This window comes from Dendrobium catenatum, unplaced genomic scaffold, assembly GCF_001605985.2.
Source record: "Dendrobium catenatum unplaced genomic scaffold, ASM160598v2 fragScaff_scaffold_156, whole genome shotgun sequence".
Lineage (NCBI taxonomy): Eukaryota > Viridiplantae > Streptophyta > Magnoliopsida > Asparagales > Orchidaceae > Dendrobium > Dendrobium catenatum.
In genome coordinates, this window is record NW_021318618.1 from 6,578,644 (window position 1) to 6,599,036 (window position 20,393).

The following is a 20,393-nucleotide window of genomic DNA, read 5'->3' on the forward strand; positions in this document are numbered from 1 at the left end:
AAAAACTTCTTGACAACAACGAAAAAATAGTGACGAAAAATTGTCGCAAACAAAACCTCAGTGACGGTGTTGTTATATTGCTATATGATCCATAAAAAGAGAGTCTATGGTAGATTTATGGACAAATTTTTCGAGTTCAATAAATATGGATTATCAAGCTAATTTACTTTCACCAAGTTTTATAGTGTTTCAGTTGATAGATTTATGCATGTTATAAGGAGGAGAGGTTTTTTTTACTATAATTGCAAACCATTACTTCTCTAGAAGGACTTTAGAGAAGATTGAGGAGATGTTAAAAAGGAATGTTTGGATCAAGAGAAGTAAAAGGTCTTCCTCAATAGAATTATAATGATTCGAGAGAGGAGATAAGGAAGAGGATGGTGAGCATAGGTAGGGGTATATGTGAGCCAAGCCAACACTCCAGTTAGCTCGAGATCGACTCGTTTATGGGTTTGCGAGTCGAGCTTAGCGAGCTCACGAATCGAGCTCGAGCTCAAATTCGAACTTGTTTATTAAATGAGCTCGAGTTCGAGCTTAATTGAGGATAGGCTTGTGAGCTCATGAGCCGCTCGATTTACTATTATGATTTCTAAAATACTTTTTATTTTTAAAACACTCACCTAATACCAGCATAATCCTGCCTAATACTAGCCTAATCCCGCCTATTTGAGGCGGACAGTGCTTGCCTCAGTCGCGTGGCTTGAGGAGGTTGCGTTAGTCACGCATCAAGCTCTGACGGCGAGACGACGTGTAAGCGGACCAACAAATTTGACTTGGACGATGCGGGATGTCGAGATGGCGGGATGATTATCATTCTTCAATCAAATTTAAGAAACACACTCATCTATTTACCTCTATTATCATTATATTGAATAATACCTATGATTTATTTTATATTTACACTCTAAGCTCATTTTTTATCTTTTGGGGAGGAAAATTAATTATAAACTTATAAATTTGGTTATAGATTTTTAAATTTATTATTGATATGTTATATTGAAGTCGTTTATAATCCTTTTTTTTATCAATGTATTGATTTAATGTGGCTCTCTTATCCAATTTAACATTTTGTTTGGGGTTATTTTTTTGATGCTTTCTAAAATATTTTTTTTTAATAACATTTTTTTGAATTAGATATATTTTACTTGAATGTCATTTTAGAAAGTAGTAAAAATATTGTCACAAACGAGAACAATTATTTTGTGCTGATATCGAACTCTATTCGGAGATCAATCAGAATGCATCACGACACTCCTTCACTCGGTATCGCGGCTCGGTACTGCTAACGTAGCGCATTCCGGCTGGCCTCCAAACTCGATACCGTTGACATGGCTCAATATGATTGGTCTTCGAATAATATTCTACATCAGAGCTCTAGAGAGAATAATTTCTTCACGAAGCCTAAATCACCAACGTGCCAACTTGGCCGTGGGGCCCGGCTATCCAAGTCATCGCCAGTAAAAAACGAAAAGCGCCGACGCAATTGGGCAATGTTGGGTCCCACTATTTCGTAGGAAGACTTGTTTAAAGCTGTGTTCTCACTAACTGCCGTCTCTATAAAGGAGAGTTATTAAAACCGCCAACCGCTTTTCCCGCAAGAAAACGGCCGAATTATCCTTTCGCAATCTTAATCCTTACTTAATGACTAATCACCGTACTAATCATAATTAACAAAATCCCAAGTTCCGACAGCTGCCACGTTTACCAAATAAATCGCAGCCGTTGAAATGTCTATGGACGGTGTCCATAGAGCCTGCGAAGTACAGAAAGTTCGTGGAATCGAGACATGGAGAAAATCCCACGTTGGAATAGTTAGTCAGCACTCGCTCAGTCGCGCAGCCTCTTTGTCGCTCTCTTTGCCGGAGCTGGAGATCGAAATTTTTTTCAATCCTCTATAAAACGGCATGATTGGCTATCTTCCAGCTCGGTCTTCGATTCCCTGGTCTTTGCCACTTTCTCTCTCCTTTTTTTTGGTTTAATTAGGGCTTCGGGTACTTCGAAAACCCTAGATATGTATGGTTTCTGCTGGGCTGACTTCTGAGTTCTTGGATTGTCTTATTGGTTGTGATTAGGGTTCAGATCTACCGAAGCCTGATTTTTCAAATCGGAGGATCAATGCGATTGGTTCATGGGCAATACATGCCGTGGATCATTCGGAAGCAAGTACTTCCAGGGATACGCGGAGCCGACGAAACGTTCGAGATCTGATCGGATATCTTCTTCGTTTTCCTCGGACAAGGCGCCGAAAGAGGCGCCGAAGCAATCGGTGAAGGCGGAACAGGTGATTGCTGGTGGCGGAGGGTTGGCGGAGGTGGAGGGTGGCGGCTTCATGATTCGGGGCATGGATCCGCAGTGGAACTTGGTGCTCGGTCACAAGACGGCTAATATCCACGATCTTTATACTCTTGGTCGGAAATTGGGGCAGGGGCAGTTCGGGACGACGTATCTTTGCACGGAGATCGCCACCGGGGTCCAGTACGCCTGCAAGTCGATTTTAAAGAGGAAGCTGATCGCTAGGGAGGATGTGGAGGATGTCCGCCGGGAGATTCAGATAATGCATCATCTCTCAGGCCACAGGAACGTGGTCCAGATAAAGGGCGCTTACGAGGATTCTCTCTATGTACACATCGTCATGGAACTCTGTGCGGGAGGGGAGCTATTTGATCGTATCATTCATAGGGGGCATTACAGCGAGAGGAAGGCTGCTGAGCTCACAAAGATTATTGTCGGAGTTGTAGAGGCTTGTCATTCTCTCGGGGTCATGCATAGGGACCTTAAACCGGAGAATTTCCTGCTTGCTAATAGAGATGATGACTTGTCGCTCAAAGCCATCGATTTCGGGCTTTCCGTGTTCTTCAAGCCAGGTAAGGATCTTTGTAAAGCAAAATTGTTCTCTCTGTACGGATTAAAGTGCATTAAATTGTCCGGATAAAACTCATATGTTGGATGCGGTTTGGTCAATGGACTTCTCTTTCCACCTTATCAGGAAGTTCACAATCTTCTTCCATGTGCTTTTGTTTTTTATTTTAAAAGAAATAGCTATTTATATTAGAAAAAAAATATGTTTGGTTGCCTTTTTTTCTAGAAATATATACTGTGTATTTAAGAAATTATGAAAACACCGTCATAGTTGTTTCCCAAAATGTCCACTCTGAAACATGCCTCCTTTTCAATGATATGAAATTCAGACAAGATTTTTTTTTTTTTTTGGGCGCGGGGTGGGTGGTGTATACAAGTGAGTGATGGAACATTGGTCCGATGGAAATTTCTTTAGCCAAACACTTGGCCACCACTTCTCATACTAGATTCTCTTATATTCACTTGGTGCGAAGATTTATGGGTTTCTGTATTTGGCTATTAGATCATCGTGACTAATGGTATTTTTCTTATCCTAATATTAAAAGTGTACCTTGATAGCCTTTCTACTAATTTATTACTGTCGCACTTGGTACGACTTGTAGTCTATGAATCTTATTTGTAAAATGAACAAGTTAATCGTCAAGCTTATATTATGTGGCCCCATGGCTCTTCCTAATCCACCGAACATCGTCTTCTTTTCTTTGGATATTGAAATATCCTTCATACTAAGGCTTAGTTTGGGACGGCTTTTTTATTGCTTTCTAAAATGGAGTTTTAGTACAAATTTTTTTAATTTTGTACTAAAACTCCGTTTTAGAAAGTAATAAAAAAGCCGTCCCAAACGAAGCCTAAGTCCCTGTTTTATTTCAGTTATGTTTATCTCCTTGGATTCAACACCTACCTTTTCTGATTTGGTTACACAAGTGAGTGAAGTGAGTGATGGAATGTCGGTCTGATGATAATTTCATTGAACACTTGGCCACTGTTTCTCCTATTGTATTCTTTTATATTCACTTGGGGGAGTTATTGGTCTCCATAGTTGGCTATTAAATCAGCATGATTATTGGTATTTTCCTTATCCAAATATTTAAAGTGCACTTTGATGTCTTTCCTATTCATTTATTATTGCAGCACTTGATATGACTTGTAGATTGTTAATCTTGTTTGCTGACTCAAAAAGTTAATCATCAAGTTTATATTATGTCGCTCTATAACTCTTTCTAATCCATCGAACATAATCTGCTTACTTTGGATAGTGAAATATCCTTAATACTAAGTCCTTGTTTTATTTCAGTTATGTTTATCTCCATAGACTCAACTCCCAGGCTTTTTCTGATTTGATTGGCAAATTAAATGGTGAAACTTTTTGGAATGTCTTACCATATCATATAGTGAGGCTTCATCTAGATTCGCTATAAGTCATCATTGTGATAGAAGTGAGTGATGGAATGTAGGTCCGGGAATAATTTCTTTAGCCAAACACTCAGTCACCACTTCTTCTACTGGATTCTCTTTATATTCACTTGGTGCGAAGATTTATGGGTCTTTGTATTTGACTATTAGGTCATCGTGACTATTGGCATTTTCCTTATCCTAATATTAAAAGCGTACTTTGATATATTTTCTACTCATTTATTATTGTTGCACTTGGTATGACTTGAGTCTGTAAATCTTATTTGTAGAATGAACAAATAAATCATCAAGCTTATATTATGTCACCCCATGGCTCTTTCTAATCCACCAGACATCAGGTTAGTGAAATATCCTTCATATGAAGTCTTTGTTTTATTTCAGTTATGTTTATCTCCTTGGATTCAACACTCATGCCTTTTCTGATTTGGTTGCACAAGTGAGTGAAGTGAGTGCTGGAATGCCGATCTGGCAATAATTTTTGTAAACATTGGGTTATTGTTTCTCCCATTGGATTCTCTTATATTAACTTGGTGCGAAGATTTATGGGTCTCCGTAGTTGGCTATTAGGTCTTCATAACCGTTGGTATTTTCCTCATCCTAATATTTAATATGTACTTTGATGTCTTTTCGATTCATTTATTACTACACTTGGTATGGCTTGTAATATGTGAATCTTATTTGCATACTCAACAAGTTAATTACCAAGTATATATTATGTAGCCCTATAACTCTTCCTAATCCATCGAACATCATATTCGTACTTTGGATAGTGAACTATCCTTCATACGAAGTCCTTGCTTTATTTCAGCTATGTTTATCTCATTGGATTCAACACCCTTGCCTTTTCTGATTTCAAATCTTCATTTTTCATGAGTATTTCAGTCTTGTCTTTTTCACTTATTGTCACAAGCATTTTTTGAACGCCGCATGATCACGGTCACCTAACCTTTTTGGATAAGAGCTCTAGGCTTCTTGGCCCCCGAAAGCCTAATACTTTTTGAGCCATCTAGCTTTTTGATATTGAACTTTGTTGCCATTTGTACTCCTTATGTATAACCTTAGCTCGGATATCAATTGTTAGAGAAGAGAGTGCATCTAGCTTAAATTGTGGGAGCATCAACTTTAAGAGCGAATCTAATCGACTGTAGAAATTATAAAATTGATCAAGCACCCAAAAAATGCATTAAGATTTTGGCGTGGTGTCCGTCTTCGGTAAAACTGGACCGGCTGGGCCGGTCCAGGATGAGCCGGTCCAAGCTGGACCAGCGTAACACATTCACAACCATATGAAGATCAATAATTTCTACTAAGCTGCAAAGAGATACATAAAGGTATTTCTTCATATATTGAGAAATGAGCAAAAGTTGCCAGTTTTATGAAGACTGGAAGAAATACAATTTTCTCCCCAAAAAATCAATAAGAAAATATGCAACCACTTATTGTCGCTGTAGAGGAAACAAATTTCCCTCTTATTTTTCTGTCTTCAGCCAACAAGAGCTGCTTGAGAATTTCTTTTTTCTCCTTTTTCCTTTTTTGTGCTTGAAGTACTCTATAGAAGTAGCACTTGATTTTCTTCCCCTGTAGCAATACTCATCTGACCCTCCTTTTGTTTCCTGCTTCACCCAAACACGCCCTCTCCATTGAATATATTTTCTTTCATTTTTCTGTGGATGCCAAAGAACCTTGTTTAGGTGCATATTTGTTGGGGGAGAGATGAGGAGTAAACACCACAATGACGAAACAAGCAAGAAAGTATAAGCAGTGGAAAAGTAAAGGACACCGGGATATAACGTAGAAAACCCAAAATAGGGAAAAAAAAACAACGGAGCCACACCACACCAAGAAATCTACTATGAAAATTGGGAGAAATAAATATAGATATCTCGTTTCTCTCACTCTCTCCTTCACTTTCTTCTCACATGCACCGTTCTCAATGTCTACATACTCAGAAAATACAAGAGAAAGTCAGTAATAATCTCCAAGGGATGCAACCCTTGAGAAAAACTAGAAAAATGATAGTTCAGTCTGTCTCGCAATGTTGCGGCGCCAGTTTGGGGTGCTGCAGTTCACAATCTCTATTTGACAATGCTGCAATGGGAATTGCAGTGCCCAAACACTCAGCGATGTGGTGCCCGGTCTCTATTTTGACCCGTTGCGTTGCGGCGCCATATCTCGCCTGCTGCGGTGCTCTTCTCTCTATCGTTTAGCGCTGGAACGCTCGGGAACGTAGCGCCAGGGTGTTGTAGGGAAAAAAATTCTTTTTTGCACCCGCTTTGCACTCAAACCCAAGCAGGGGTAAACCCCCACACCCTCTAGTGTCCACGACAAGATTTGAGGTCCAAGACAACAGAACAACCCTATTGATCACCACAATCAGATTCGACACATAATAATATTTATATGTGAGAGTTTACATAAATTTGAAAAATCGAATAAACCATTCAAGAAGAGAAGATCTCACCAATCTGTCAAACTTGATAACATTATCAAAAGGTTAAATTTAATCTCCTACAATCCCAACACAATCCTTGCATCTTGATGGCGTATGGTTTTCACCAAGTACAATGTTTTATGAGCAGTGGTAGTAAATATTCAAAAATAATGCACAAAGCCTTAAGAATCTTGCATTATTTGTTTTATGACAAATCAGTGTGCTTCTGCCTTGCAAATCGGTAGCTTTTTTTTTAACTGGAAGAATCATGATTTGTATCTATTACTGCAGGCCAAATATTTACAGATGTGGTTGGGAGCCCATATTATGTAGCTCCTGAGGTGTTGTGCAAACACTATGGTCCAGAAGCTGATGTATGGACTGCTGGTGTCATACTATATATTTTGTTGAGCGGTGTACCACCTTTTTGGGCTGGTATGATTTTGAAGCGTCCCCATATCTTTCCTGTGGAATCATTCTTCTCCTTAAATTGAGGATTTCCTTTTCTATTTTTTCTGCAGAAACACAACAAGGGATATTTGATGCAGTTCTGAAGGGTCATATTGATTTTGATTCAGAACCTTGGCCCTTGATATCTGACAGTGCTAAGGATCTTATTAGAAAAATGCTTTGTTCTCGTCCTCAAGATCGCCTAACTGCACATCAAGTATTATGTGAGTTTTCTTTTTCCACCTTTGAGAAATATGTATCTATTTCGATCATTTTCATTTTATTTTTTAAGTGGTTCATTATTTTTGATTGATTGCCAGAAACTTACATTATTTATGCTGGCACAATCAAATATCATTGTTTTCTCTTTCTTCTTATAAACTCCTAATGATAAAACATCTCTAACCAACTTTAGATGGTTCTCTCAGTGGATTATTATTTTTTGTTTTCTGAGTAACGTATTGATGTTGATGCTTTTGTATCCTTTCTCCAACAAATCAATAGCTTTGATTGGTTCGCTTAATAGCTATACTGAAAATTTTCTGAAATTTGTGCATGTCTGGGTGATAATTTTATTAAATGGTACAGTGAAAAGAAACTTTTGGCCTTCCTTTTCCACCATATGATATTGTAGTGGTTTCTTGTAAAAAGAATGTGAGGTCTGTTTTCTTGTAAAAAGAATGTTAGGGCATTTGAAATCATGGTGTTGTTCTAATGAACTGCTAGTTTTACTATGCACCTGGTAAAAGATGGATTAATTCCAGAACTCTGTCTTGAGAGAAAGAGACATGTAAGGCATTTTTCTGATCTTGCCTAACTCGGAGGGTCATGTTAATATATTATTAATATAATGATTCATCCAGAATCTCTCTTTATCGAAATCATCACTACCCCAATCCCAACAAATTGGTATTAGTTGTTTGAATTTTTATACATATCTTTTGTGCTACATGAGCTGCTAATGTTTTTTCATGCCTTTTTGCTTAACTTCTTGATATTTTATCTTTTTTCTCTAACTTTTTCTTTGAAAGCTATGAGCAAATCACTTGAAATTCAAAATTTGTTTCCACTTTTTTTTTATATTGCAAATAATCCATGCGAAATTTCAACGGTAACTCATGAGATATGTTTTAGGGGTTTCAAGCATCAAATTGAATGCTACTTGTTCATCATGAGTGGTAACTGTGAGAAAATTAATAAATAGAATAAAGAATACATATTTTTTATGAATATCTTATTTTATTCTTATACTTTGTCTAGGGAGTAGACTATCCTAAAGATTAATTGGCTGTTCCTTTCCCAAGACCTATTTAATTTTTAATCTCTTCCTTCTCTACTTGCACAAAAATCTTCACCAGTCAATTCAGTTATATAAAATGAAAGTTCTTTATTCTAGTTCAAGTGCATGACTTATTTGATTTCCTGAGCTTGTTTGGTCAAATAGAATGGTTGTAGATCTTAATGAAATTATTTGCAACTTTCTCGCTCAGGTCATCCTTGGATTTGTGAGAACGGTGTTGCTCCTGATCAAGCTCTGGATCCTGCAGTCCTGTCACGTCTCAAACAGTTCTCAGCAATGAATAAATTGAAGAAGATGGCTTTGCGAGTATGTATACTTTCTATCTTTAGATGCTTATGACTTTTCAGACTCTTAGAATCAGCAGAATTTAGGCTGAACATTTCAGATGAAGAGAATTTTGTGGATCCTCATAAAACATGGCTGCATTTTTGTTCCATCAATTGAGTAAAAAATTGCATATTCTTGAGTTTCTTTTGCATTGACTCTGTTCGCAAATGTTTTATTAGATAAAAACGAATTATGTTTGTATGACTTTTTGAGACGTCCTTAGGTTTGAGGATACTTCTCTAGATTGTTAGTACTACACGCATTATGCAATTCAAAGTCAATATTAATTGTTCTTTTATGTTCCAGGTAATAGCCGAAAGCCTCTCAGAAGAGGAAATTGCTGGACTACGAGAAATGTTCATAGCGATGGACACGGATTGTAGTGGGGCAATTTCATTTGATGAACTGAAAGCTGGCCTCAGAAGATATGGCTCGACATTAAAAGATACGGAGATCCGTGATCTTATGGATGCGGTGAGTTGATAGTTTGTTTGTCCTCAGTTTGTAATGTAAATCATATAGGTTATTTACTAATAGAGATGGAGTTATTAAGGCTTTTTTTTGGACGGCTTTTTTATTGCTTCTTAAAGCAGCTATCTTGTATAAAAATTTTAATTTTTAAACTAAAAAGTTATTTTAAGAAGCAATAAAAAAGCCGTCCCAAATGAAGCCTAAATTAATCATGGTTTTGCGGTCTTTGCAATGAGGAATTCATTTATTGAAATTTAACTTCATGTGGACAAAAATTTATGGTGCTGGGATTCTCTTCAGGAGCATCCACCTCTCTCTCTTTTTGAGAATTTCCTATTAAATTTTGGCTTCGTTTGGAACAGTTTTTTTGTTGCTTCTTAAAACAGCTTTTTAGTTCAATAATTAAAATTTTTGTACTAGAAAGTTGCTTTAAAAAACAACAAGAAAACAGTCCCAAACGAAGCCTTAAGTACCATTAACTCATCTCGAAAATGTTGTCTGTTATTAGATTTTGTTATTTGGGAACACCTACAGTCCCCGTTAAAGATAAAAAACTCTTAGGCTTGCAATTCAGAATCTCTACAGGCTTCCATAATTACACCGGAGTGGAACAATTCCTGTTATTGCTTGTATTCAATATTTTTAGACTTTAAAGAAAATTGACCTTTTTGGGCTATTTTAACTTTTTAGAATGTGCTTCAGGCTGATGTTGACAACAGTGGCACAATCGATTATGGGGAGTTTATTGCTGCCACTGTTCATCTCAATAAGCTGGAGCGTGAAGAACACTTGGTGGTAGCATTTTCGTACTTTGACAAGGATGGGAGTGGGTACATTACTGTTGATGAGCTTCAACAAGCTTGTAAAGAGCACCACATCGCTGATGTGTTCATTGAGGATATTATTAAGGAAGTTGATCAAGATAACGTAAGTAGAATTCTTGCTTCCATTTTATATGCCTATAATGCTGTAATTTTGCCGTATATAGAGATTTAGCAAGAAGGATAGTCATGCAACACAAGAAATTGGTATAATGATTATTTATTTTTTTCATTTAAATTAGGATTTCTAGATTTATTTTAATTGAAATTAAGATTTATTATCCTTCTGAATATCATTTGGTGTCAAGTTTGTTTTATTTAGAATTAGATTTATTTTAATCATCTTTTTCTTTAAATTCATTCAACCACACTCATGCCAAGATCTTCAGGCTCCATTACTTGTGTTCCATACGTCTAGTACGACTACAGAAGCTCTTGACCAGTGACCTCTGGATACCTTTATAGTTTCATTTAGACCTCATTTGGGATAGCTTTCTTACTGCTTCTTAAAGCAATTTTTCAGTTAAAAAAATTTAATTTTGTACTAAAAAGCTTCTTTACGAAGCAGTAAAAAAGCTATCCCAAACGTAATCTTATATTTTCAATGTTATCAATGGCCATATTTGTGTTTATTCTGCTATTGTAGGATGGTCGGATCGACTATGGCGAGTTTGTCGCAATGATGCGAAAGGGTAATCTGGGAAATATGGGACTTGGGCTTGGCAGGAGAACCATACGGAACAGTCTGAGAATGAGCATAAGAGAGTGAGGAGAAGAAACCACGTAGAAGCTGAAGTATAGTGTTTGCCTAGAAGCATATTCTCTCTTGCTCATGAACTACCTTCGTGTCTGGTTTGAGGGAGGTGAGAAGAAACAAAAGAGCTCTGAGAGGCTTCATTCAAGACATCTGGAAGTGTAAGCCATTGTCAATTTCTGTAACAATGTAAGTTAAATTTTGTGTAAATTTTCATTATAAATTTGCTGATGAAGCTGGAGATTGCTGTTGTTAAGGCTATAAACAAGTGTGAAATAAACTAGTAGCATTTCTGATGCTGCGTTTGTTCCAGTTGATCTTTTAAATTAAAAGAACTTCAAATGAAATACAGAGAAATATGGATTAGATCGTGAAGTCAGGTGTGCAGAACCAATAAATCGTCAGTGCCTGTTGCAGGCAAAGCTGTGTGGAGTTTCAGGTATTGAACTTGGGTTTCCAATTTGTTTTTGGAAACTAAAACCTTACAATCAGGCTAATGATTATCAAGCTGTGTTTTTTGTGGCCGTTCAGTATAAATAAGATTTTGTATAATATGTTTATATTATATTATTACACCATTTATTTTTGTATAGATATTCATTTTGAACCTTTTTTAGCCGACTGAATTTTGATTTTGAGTCTGGATTGAAGATTGAGGTTTTGTTTAGGATGGCTTTCTTACTGTTTAAAGCATTTTTTTAGTACAAAAATTAAAATTTATATATTAAAAAGCTGCGTTAAGTAGTAAGAAAACCGTCCCAAATGAAGCCTAAGCTTTTTTTGGATGGCTTTCTTACTGATTTGTCAAGCTGTTTTGTTATACAAAAATTTCTTGAAAGTCAAGAAAAAACAGTTATTCGAAGTTGTCCCGAATGAAGCCTTAAATTAGGGCTTTGTTTACAGTAGTTTTCTCGTTATTTTGTTTTTTAGGTCATTATCAATATGTCTGCTTGGTTGCTTTTTTGTTGCTTTTTTAAAATTTCTAAGATGAAAAATTATTTCCGTGAGTCAAATCTGCTAAGAGTGGTAGCTTTTAAACAGCTTCCAATGAGGTGAGTGCTTCCATTGTTGAAACCAAGTGGGTCTTTAATGGAGTTGAATGGATTAAATATAGTAATTCTGCTTATGCAATTATTATGAAATGGTCTAAATGGTAATGATTTTCTATGATGAGCATAGTTATGTCAACTTTAGCTTGGATTGTATGCATCTTTAGGTTGTGAAATTGTCTCTATAAGGAACTTTTATTTGGTCCGGGACGTAGAGTTACGTTCGGCCGGCACTAAATCGCGTCACGTAGCAGGCACAAAATCATGTATTTGTCGATTTTGCTTGACAATAACTAGAAATGCCATTATGTGAAGACAAAAATCAAGCAATACCGATTTTGCTCGGCAATACCAAGTAATACCGAGCAACACCGAGCAATACCGAGTTTATTCTAGAAAAACTCGGTATTACTCGATATTGCTCGGTATTGGTCTTCACAGAGCGGTATTTTCGTTATTGCCAAGCAATACCTAGCAATACCGAGCAAATACCGCGTAACTCAGTGGTGACTGTATGTAGGGCTACGTCCGATCACCGTTTGCATCTCAAAGGCGCGGAGCGTTTCATAATAATTGTTCCTCTATAAGAGCCATATTATTTTACTGTAAAAGTGATTGAAATTAAGACTTTGTTTGAGACGATTTTTTTACTGCTTCATAAAGCAATTTTTTAGTACAAAAGAAAGTTGTTTTATGAAGCAGTAAGAAAATCGTCCCAAACAAACCTTAAGTTGAAATGTTTATTTTGTGGAAAATGGATTAATCTAAATTTCTAGTTTTTGAAACACATAAAGATGAGTTTTTCTTGCGCATCAACTATTTTTTAACATAAATTAAAAATAAAATATTATGATGGAGAAGTGTTGTATACTAGAATATTTGCAGTTGCAAAGTAAGAGGTCAATTTCTCGATATTTTATGAAGATTTAGTATACATTTAAATACAAAAAGATTATTATAAGAGACAATATAATTTTTACGTGATAAGAGGGGGACAATTATAAGGCTTAATATAACTGAAATGATTCAATATATAATTGAAGTTGAGAACAATTATCTACTACTTGTTGTAGAAATTATTGGAAAAGTGATGAAAGGTGGAAATGATTATACAAAGTCAAATTATGCAACAAAGATATGATGGAGGTTGAGTAATTATGGTCAGATGATGATAAACGGGTAATAGTAGTTGGAAGAAAATGAGATGAATGTAGTCAAGTAAAGATAGTTAGATAATGATGGTGGTTAGATAATTAATAGTCATGACAATCAAACGTCAGTACAATAATGATGATCAAATGATAATAATAATCAACTGACGGGGTTCAAACAATGACAGTACCTTATAGTAATAAGGGAGTCGAATGCTAGGTAGAATCAAAGACTTGTCTATGATATTTCTTTTTATCCATGAGCTTATGGACCGCACTGTCAAACACCGGAACAAACAAAACCATCTACACGAAGTATCAAACTTAATATGCCAAGTACTTAACTGAATTCAAATGATAGCACTTTCAAATAAGAATTTATTTGCCCTTTGTTGAAGAGTTAACGGCCAACTTGATGTATCCTAATTTCCTTAATCACGGAAAAAAAAAAAATTCATTCATAAAGAATCTAAAAATTTCTAAAACACCTCCATGAGATGCAGGAATGATGTTGTAAATACCTAAAAACAAAGCTACCTATTTGTTATTACTAGGGGTGTCAAAATGGGTCCGCGGGTCGGATTCAGGTCAAACATGAATTGATCCGAGCATAAACGGGCTGACCCTAACCCGACCCGTTTCAGAAAATTCAACCCGGACCGACCCGCATGGGTTCCGGGTTGACCCGACCCGAAACACGAACACAAAAGTTTGCAATCTTGTGCGTGCGGGTAGAGCCTGGAAGAGCGCAGTGAAGCCGGGGTTGAGCGTGGGCCGCACGGCGTGGCTTGACCCCCGGAGGCTAGGCCTGGGGTTGTTGTGGCATGTGAGTTCAGGCCGTGCGGCTAGGTCATTTGACGCATTCTTGATGGAAGTCTGGAAGATGTCGTGGTAGGAGGCGACGACGGATCCACGAATAGAATTAGGATATGTGCTAGTGGAAGAGGCGGCGGTCGGCGGCCTCGGGATGAGAGGAGGGCGAGTGGGGAGATCGAACGCATGGAGGAGAAGGAGATCTAGCAGAGTTGCGTACCCGTGGTACAGGCATATCGCGTACAGCGGACCAACGGTAGGCCAGGTTAAACGGGTCAACCCGAGTCATTTTCAGATTTTTGGGTTTTTGGGTCAACCCGAATCTGACCTGACTTTTGAAATGGGTTCAATTTACCGAACCCGAACCCGACCCATATGTCAAATGGGTTGACCCGAACACGGAATTTTCCAGTGCGGGTCCAGGTCGGGTCAAATATTGACACCCCTAGTTATTACCAGTATTCACAACAAGAGCATGACCCGTCCTTGAAGTGGTGAAACCTGATTGCATCCCTGACCACAATTTCCCTTTTACAGATCAATGATACCAACTTTATCACAGAATGACAGTCACTACAAATGCGGAGGTTCTTCATGATATGTACTGGCATCCATGGAGGCAAGCTCATTAGCCCAAATGCCATAGCTAGTTTCTCACTATGATGTCTGGTTGATCTCGAACAGCTGTCTTGATTCACATACCCAAAAGCTTTGATCCTCTCAAACAGATTTCCAAGTACTATCAAAATATCATTAATCTGTGGATGATTCAAATCTTCTGCAATGAAAGCATGAATCCTATTATCAACTTCTATCCAGCTACATCCAGGCTTCTTTCTTATTCCTTTTTCCTTCATAAGTCTCCTCACTCCAGCTGAATTTTTGAAGTTACCCACATCGGCATACAGCTTTGCCAGCAGAATATAGCTGCCAGAATCCTTTGAATCTAACTGAAATATATGCTTGGCTGCAAAATCTGCAAGTTCAGTATTGTTATGTAGCTTGCAAGCTCCAAGCATAGCTCCCCAAACCTCGGCGGTAGGTTCGATGGGCATATTTACTATCACCTCCTTTGCCTGTTGCAGGAACCCAGCTCGACCGAGAAGATCAACCATGCAAGCAAAATGCTCTGTTCCGGGGACAATGCCATGGATTCCGGTCATTCGCTCGAAGTAAGATTTCCCTTGTGATACTAGTCCTGAATGACTGCAACCTGAAAGGACTGCAACATAGCTTATATAATCAGGTTGAATGCTCTCAAGCAACATTTTCTCAAATGCCTTCACTGCCTCCCTACCTAGACCATGCTGAGCATAGGCGGTAATCAAAGCATTCCAGGAAATCAGATCCTTGTTAGTTATAGAATCGAAGACTTGCCGAGCCTCGACAATCTTTCCACTCTTCGAGTACATTGTGATAATCCCATTAGCTACTGAAGTGTTGGAGTCATTGAATCCTAATTTCATGGTATGAGCTATAACTTGAGTACCAATCTTTAGAGCTCCCATGTCAGCAGCAGCACTCAAAAGTCTAACAAATGTAACCCAGTCTGGCCTCACATCATCTTCTCTTAGCATCACAATAAACAGTTTGAGAGCTTCTTCCTCCTGCTCATTCAACATATAAGCACCAAATATGGCATTCCAAGTTATGACATTCCTTTTCGACATAGAATCGAAAAATTCTCGAGCTTTACCAACATTACCAAATTGAGCATATGCAGTGATCATGCTAGTCCATGATACTACATCTCTTGAAGCCATTGACTTGAATATGGATTCAGAACTTTCAATTCTTTCACATTTAGCATACATTGTTAATAGAGCATTCGAAACTGGGGTTGATGGACTATATCCAGTTTTGAAACAAAGGCAATGTAACTGACAACCAAAATGCACATCTGAATCTGTTCCATTGTAACAAGCACTTATAATCGTCGATAGAGTGAACTTATCAAACGAAATTTGTTCTCTTCTCATTTTGTTGAACAACTCTCCAGCTTCTTCAACCTTGCCAAATTGAGCATATCCACCAATAAGAGAAGTCCATGAAACAATATTATGGGTAGATAGGGAGTCAAAAGTTCTCCTTGCAGTATCCAAGTGACCACATTTTGCATACATGTCTACGAGAGCGCTACCAACAAATACATCAATAATAGCTTCTGACTTCAAAATTACAGCATGGAGATGCTTTCCCCAATCTAAATGAGGAAAATTTGCACATGCAGTTAAGCCACATGTGTATGTTGTTGAACTAAGCCTGTAGCCTTCAACTTGCATGTTTATAATCATGGAAATTGTTTCCCAATAGTGCCCCTGCTGTGACAGAATTGAAATCACAGTATTCCATGAAATGATATCTCTTTCAGGCATACTGTTGAACACCTTAAGTGCATGTTCTACTCCATACAATTCCATATAGCATAGAATCATACTATTCCAGCAGAAAAGATCTGGGCTTTGAATCTGTTTAAAGATCTTGGAAGCAATATCAGCAGCTCCACACTTAATATTCATGTCAATAAGAGACCTCTTAACTTGAGAGGCATTTTCAAAACCCAATTTTTTGGCAAGAACATGAAGTCGTAAGCTCAATTCGTAGCACTGAAGAGCACCAACAGCTTTCATGGAAACGGTCAAAGAGAAAATATCAAGCTTTTCAAGCGCGTTGCAAATCATTGAAGCAAAAATCTCTATACTTTCCTCGAACTTCCCTTGACTGTAATAACCAGTCATTAAAGAATTCCAGGAAGCGGCGTCTCTCACAGGCATTTCGTCAAAAACCTGACGGGCATCTTCCAAATTGCCTGATTTGGACAGGCCAGTTACCATAATGTTGCAAGTAATTGTATTTGGAGAGGAAATAGTGTCAAAGAGACGACGTGCATCGCCTACTGCGCCGAAACTGAAGTAGGAGTGGAGGAGAGTGTTCTGGAGGAAGAGAGAGGAACTGAAACCGGTGAAGATGAGGCGCGCGTGTATCTTCTGACTTTCTGATAATCTCGAAGAGAATTTTATGGCGTCTGATAGATCGAGCGTGAGATCTAGGTACGATTTCTTCGCCGGACAGGGGGAAACTTCGGCCGCTGCTCCGGCAATGGCTTCGTGGAAATGAGAGAACGGGACGAAGACTTGGGAGAGAGAAAGGAATTTCCGGCGAGCCCATGAGAGCCTTATCATTCAAGACTCAAGAGTGCGGAGGATCTGGAACTGAAAGCAGAGAGTTCTTTCATATGGCATCGATGGTGAGAGTTCAGCTTTGTGGTTGGAACGTTAATTTTCATGAAGTTTAAAATATTTTGTAATTAAATAAAAGAAGTATGACATTTTTGCACACAAAAAAAATCATGAATTTAATAGAAATAAATATAGAGACTAACTTTTATATATTTAAAATAATTTTACATTTAACAAAATATTAAACTAAATTACAACATATTAAGCAAAAATTAAAAGATGTGATATCAAATTAGTTTGAAAAATTTTGCTAAAATTTATTTTACTAATTAAATGATATTTAGAGTACTAATTTTTTTTAGTAATTAGGATATTTATTAAAATGTTTTCCAGTTAAGAGCTTGAGCCAAATGATTAATCAAATTGCAATTTTCAAACATAAAATTTAGATATTACTAATTTGTGTATATTTATTCTTTGATTGAAGGTTTACAAAAAAAAAAGATATAAGTTCTTAATTTTTGTTTGGGAGTTGAAGTAGAAGGGTCTAAAAAAAGTAATATTTTAATGTAGACATCCTCTTGCTTTTGTTGTGAGCTAAATTTATTTAATTTGCTATTTTTTTAATCATGATTGCTAAGTTAATTATGGAAATGAGAAAGTAATGACAGCCTAAAATTGATATGTATTAGTTATTTAGTTTTGATTTAAAAGACTTTGAAATATCCTAGAGGTAATCAAATCTAATACTTATCCATTTTTAGTAAGAATCTAATATGAACAATAATATAATGAGTATATTAGGTTTATATTAATGAGGATTAGGAGTCATTAGATATGTATGCAATAAGAGCTAATAGGTGATTTGAGGATCATATATTGCATAGAAATGTTCTCCTTCACGAATAATGAACTGAAAAAAGTCTGCTTATTGTGATTCTTCGCTTCTCCTTTTTGGATTTCACATTTTTTGGAGTTGTTGATGAGCTCAAAAAGTTGTTGTTTATCATTGCAATCCTTTAAGATCGTAACATAATCCTAATAATTAGTAAACCATTGAATACATGTATATATAAACAAAGTATATACAAATATTAGTAGCATTGGCTTCTTTTTTTTTTTTTCTAAACATTTTAGCCGTAGAGGTTATCATATTTGTACGTCCCCTCCTGACTAGTTGTTTCGACATTTTTTTCCATCGACATCATGTATGATGAAAGCTTTTAAGCATTATCAAAAGAAATAATGCTTCATGTATAATATAAACCAACTACACTCTTTCGTGTATTGATTGGTTTAGCATCTTACATGGAGCTTCTTTTAGCCCTAACATGACTATATATGCCTTGTGATAGGTCACCATCCCCTTTATTACCTTGATCCTTTGGCTCGCTTATTGTAAGAGTTGACTTATTCTTTGATTTTAGGTATTGAGTTGATTGATGTGTCCAAGCTAGGAATTATTTGTAGCACATGAGTTGTAGTGAACTTTATCTCTATTAATTGGTGGATATTTTTGTGTAGTCAAATGTCAATATACTAGTCCTTTCATTTTTCTAATCCTTATAATATTTTAGAGAACAATAATGGCTCTATAACAATTACTTATAAGAGTCTCCACAACCTTCTTAATGGCATGGAGAGCGCCTCATTGAATGAGACACTTCCATCCCTTGCTTTGGGTGTCATCTCATGACATTCTCTTCTCATATGCAGTGAACTTAGAGTCCCATTATATTATTGCAAATAGGCTCCTTTGAAATGTGTCATAATGTCATGGCATCTAACTCGAGTTAGATAATACAAGGTGATAGTGACTTATCCTCTAAACGACTTTGGTTATTTCCTCTCTTGCATTTTGATGGTTATTGTGAATGAGGTCATAGTTTCTTTGAGGTTGTGCTACATGGTTAATCATGTATATAACCATATGCTTATCTCAAAGATTAAGCCATGAATATGTAAGTATGAACTATTTAAGATTGTGAAATTATGAATGACTTATAAAATTAGTTAACCATCGAGCTAATACGTGCACCAAAATGAAGAGTTATATATGGGATGCATTTACTAGATAAAAGATTGATGTTGGCTTTTGTCCGTTGCCTTGAAGATTCATGATAACTCATTAGATTGTGTGATCATTGTGCCATCAATGCATCATTCAAATATCTATCTTATAAACTTTCGACGGTAGGATAAGGGCTTACTATATTGGTGGCATGTGATAGAGAATTATGGTTCAATGGTGGAGAGGGAGGTTGAGAGATGAGTATCAAATTCAAATAGTTAGTGCACAATTTATCCAATCCTAATATGGGGAAGTAGAGGCAATAAATACAGTATCGCACTCCTTGAGTTTGGTAACGGGAATGAATACAACCTAAACTCTTTAATGAGGATTTATTGAGGGACTAGTCTAGTGCTAACAACCGTGATAATTCCAGCTCCAATATTATATATGTAACTTGTTGTAGTTAAAAAAAGTTCACATTTAGACCTATGTATTGTAACAACTAATTACAACATGAAAATTTTGAAAATAATTTTAAAATAAAAATCTAAAATTATTAATTAGGCGTTGTGAATTGTGATTTCAAGCACAATAGCTTTGGAGGGAGTAGGGCTGGGATGCTTAAATTCGACGCGGTGGCACTGATGCTCTTTATTTTATAGTAACTCTGGAATGAGCATGCAACGTTGTGGCGCCAAGTTGGAGCGTCATGGCGCTAGCCACTAAAAAACTTTTTTTAATATAAATTTCTGCTCCACTCAACCACCCTCCTATCTAGCCATTAGACTTGTTAAGGAAGGAAAGGAAGAGGGGAGGAGGAAAAGGAGTAGAGATAAAAGAGGGAGAGAGAGGTTCAGAGTTTCATTCGTTAGTTTTATTCAAAGATTTCTTTTACTCTTGTTAAGTAACATAAATCTCACTCTAGTTTTAACAATTTTGAGTTTGATAAATTTAATCTTCCCAAAATTTATAAAAATGTATTTTTTCCTTGATTTAGTGTACTTTCATCGTGTAGTTTTTAGTAAATGATATGAATTTTATGAGCATTTTAATAGCAATATTGTTAAATTTCACTGAGTAATTTGATAGTTATGATTTTATAAAGTACATGAATATTTACTTACATTGTATGAAAAAAATGACATGACTAATATGAAATGAATGTGATATTTACATGTAAGCAATAAAGGCTAGCTGTTAACACTAAAATCAAAATGAGTTGGCTTTTAAAATATAATACCTTGCCTAAGAGGGTGGGCCGACAGGCTTTCCATAAAACAAAATATTTGTGATCTAATCATGAATGTTAGCTTGTAAATGATTAATCGGATTACATTGACAAGCAGAAGGTGATGACTCAT

The 20,393-nt window shown here is 36.6% G+C and overlaps 2 protein-coding genes across 2 annotated transcripts; one reads left to right on the top strand and one right to left on the bottom strand.

Moving 5' to 3' along the window:
* The first annotated feature begins 1,779 nt into the window (after nt 1-1,779).
* LOC110095068 (calcium-dependent protein kinase 26-like) lies at nt 1,780-11,201 on the top strand. The gene is made up of 8 exons (XM_020820436.2): nt 1,780-1,942; nt 2,073-2,864; nt 6,995-7,138; nt 7,225-7,377; nt 8,644-8,759; nt 9,087-9,254; nt 9,954-10,178; nt 10,719-11,201. The coding sequence occupies exons 2-8, from the start codon at nt 2,129-2,131 to the stop codon at nt 10,839-10,841; spliced, it is 1,665 nt and encodes a 554-aa protein (XP_020676095.1). The 5' UTR covers nt 1,780-1,942; nt 2,073-2,128; the 3' UTR covers nt 10,842-11,201.
* A 2,189-nt stretch (nt 11,202-13,390) lies between these two features.
* Nucleotides 13,391-17,099, bottom strand: LOC110095067 (pentatricopeptide repeat-containing protein At3g24000, mitochondrial). Its single transcript, XM_020820435.2, has one exon. The coding sequence runs from the start codon at nt 17,019-17,021 to the stop codon at nt 14,292-14,294; it is 2,730 nt and encodes a 909-aa protein (XP_020676094.1). The 5' UTR covers nt 17,022-17,099; the 3' UTR covers nt 13,391-14,291.
* Nucleotides 17,100-20,393: the final 3,294 nt, after the last annotated feature.

Excerpts from the sequence above, each read along its gene's own strand:
- LOC110095068 (XM_020820436.2), top strand. The coding sequence starts at position 2,129 with ATGGGCAATACATGCCGTGGATCATTCGGAAGCAAGTACTTCCAGGGA. Across the intron at positions 2,865-6,994 it reads TTCCGTGTTCTTCAAGCCAG|GCCAAATATTTACAGATGTG; the intron begins GTAAGGATCTTT and ends CTATTACTGCAG. Across the intron at positions 8,760-9,086 it reads TGAAGAAGATGGCTTTGCGA|GTAATAGCCGAAAGCCTCTC; the intron begins GTATGTATACTT and ends TTTATGTTCCAG.
- LOC110095067 (XM_020820435.2), bottom strand. The coding sequence starts at position 17,021 with ATGATAAGGCTCTCATGGGCTCGCCGGAAATTCCTTTCTCTCTCCCAA.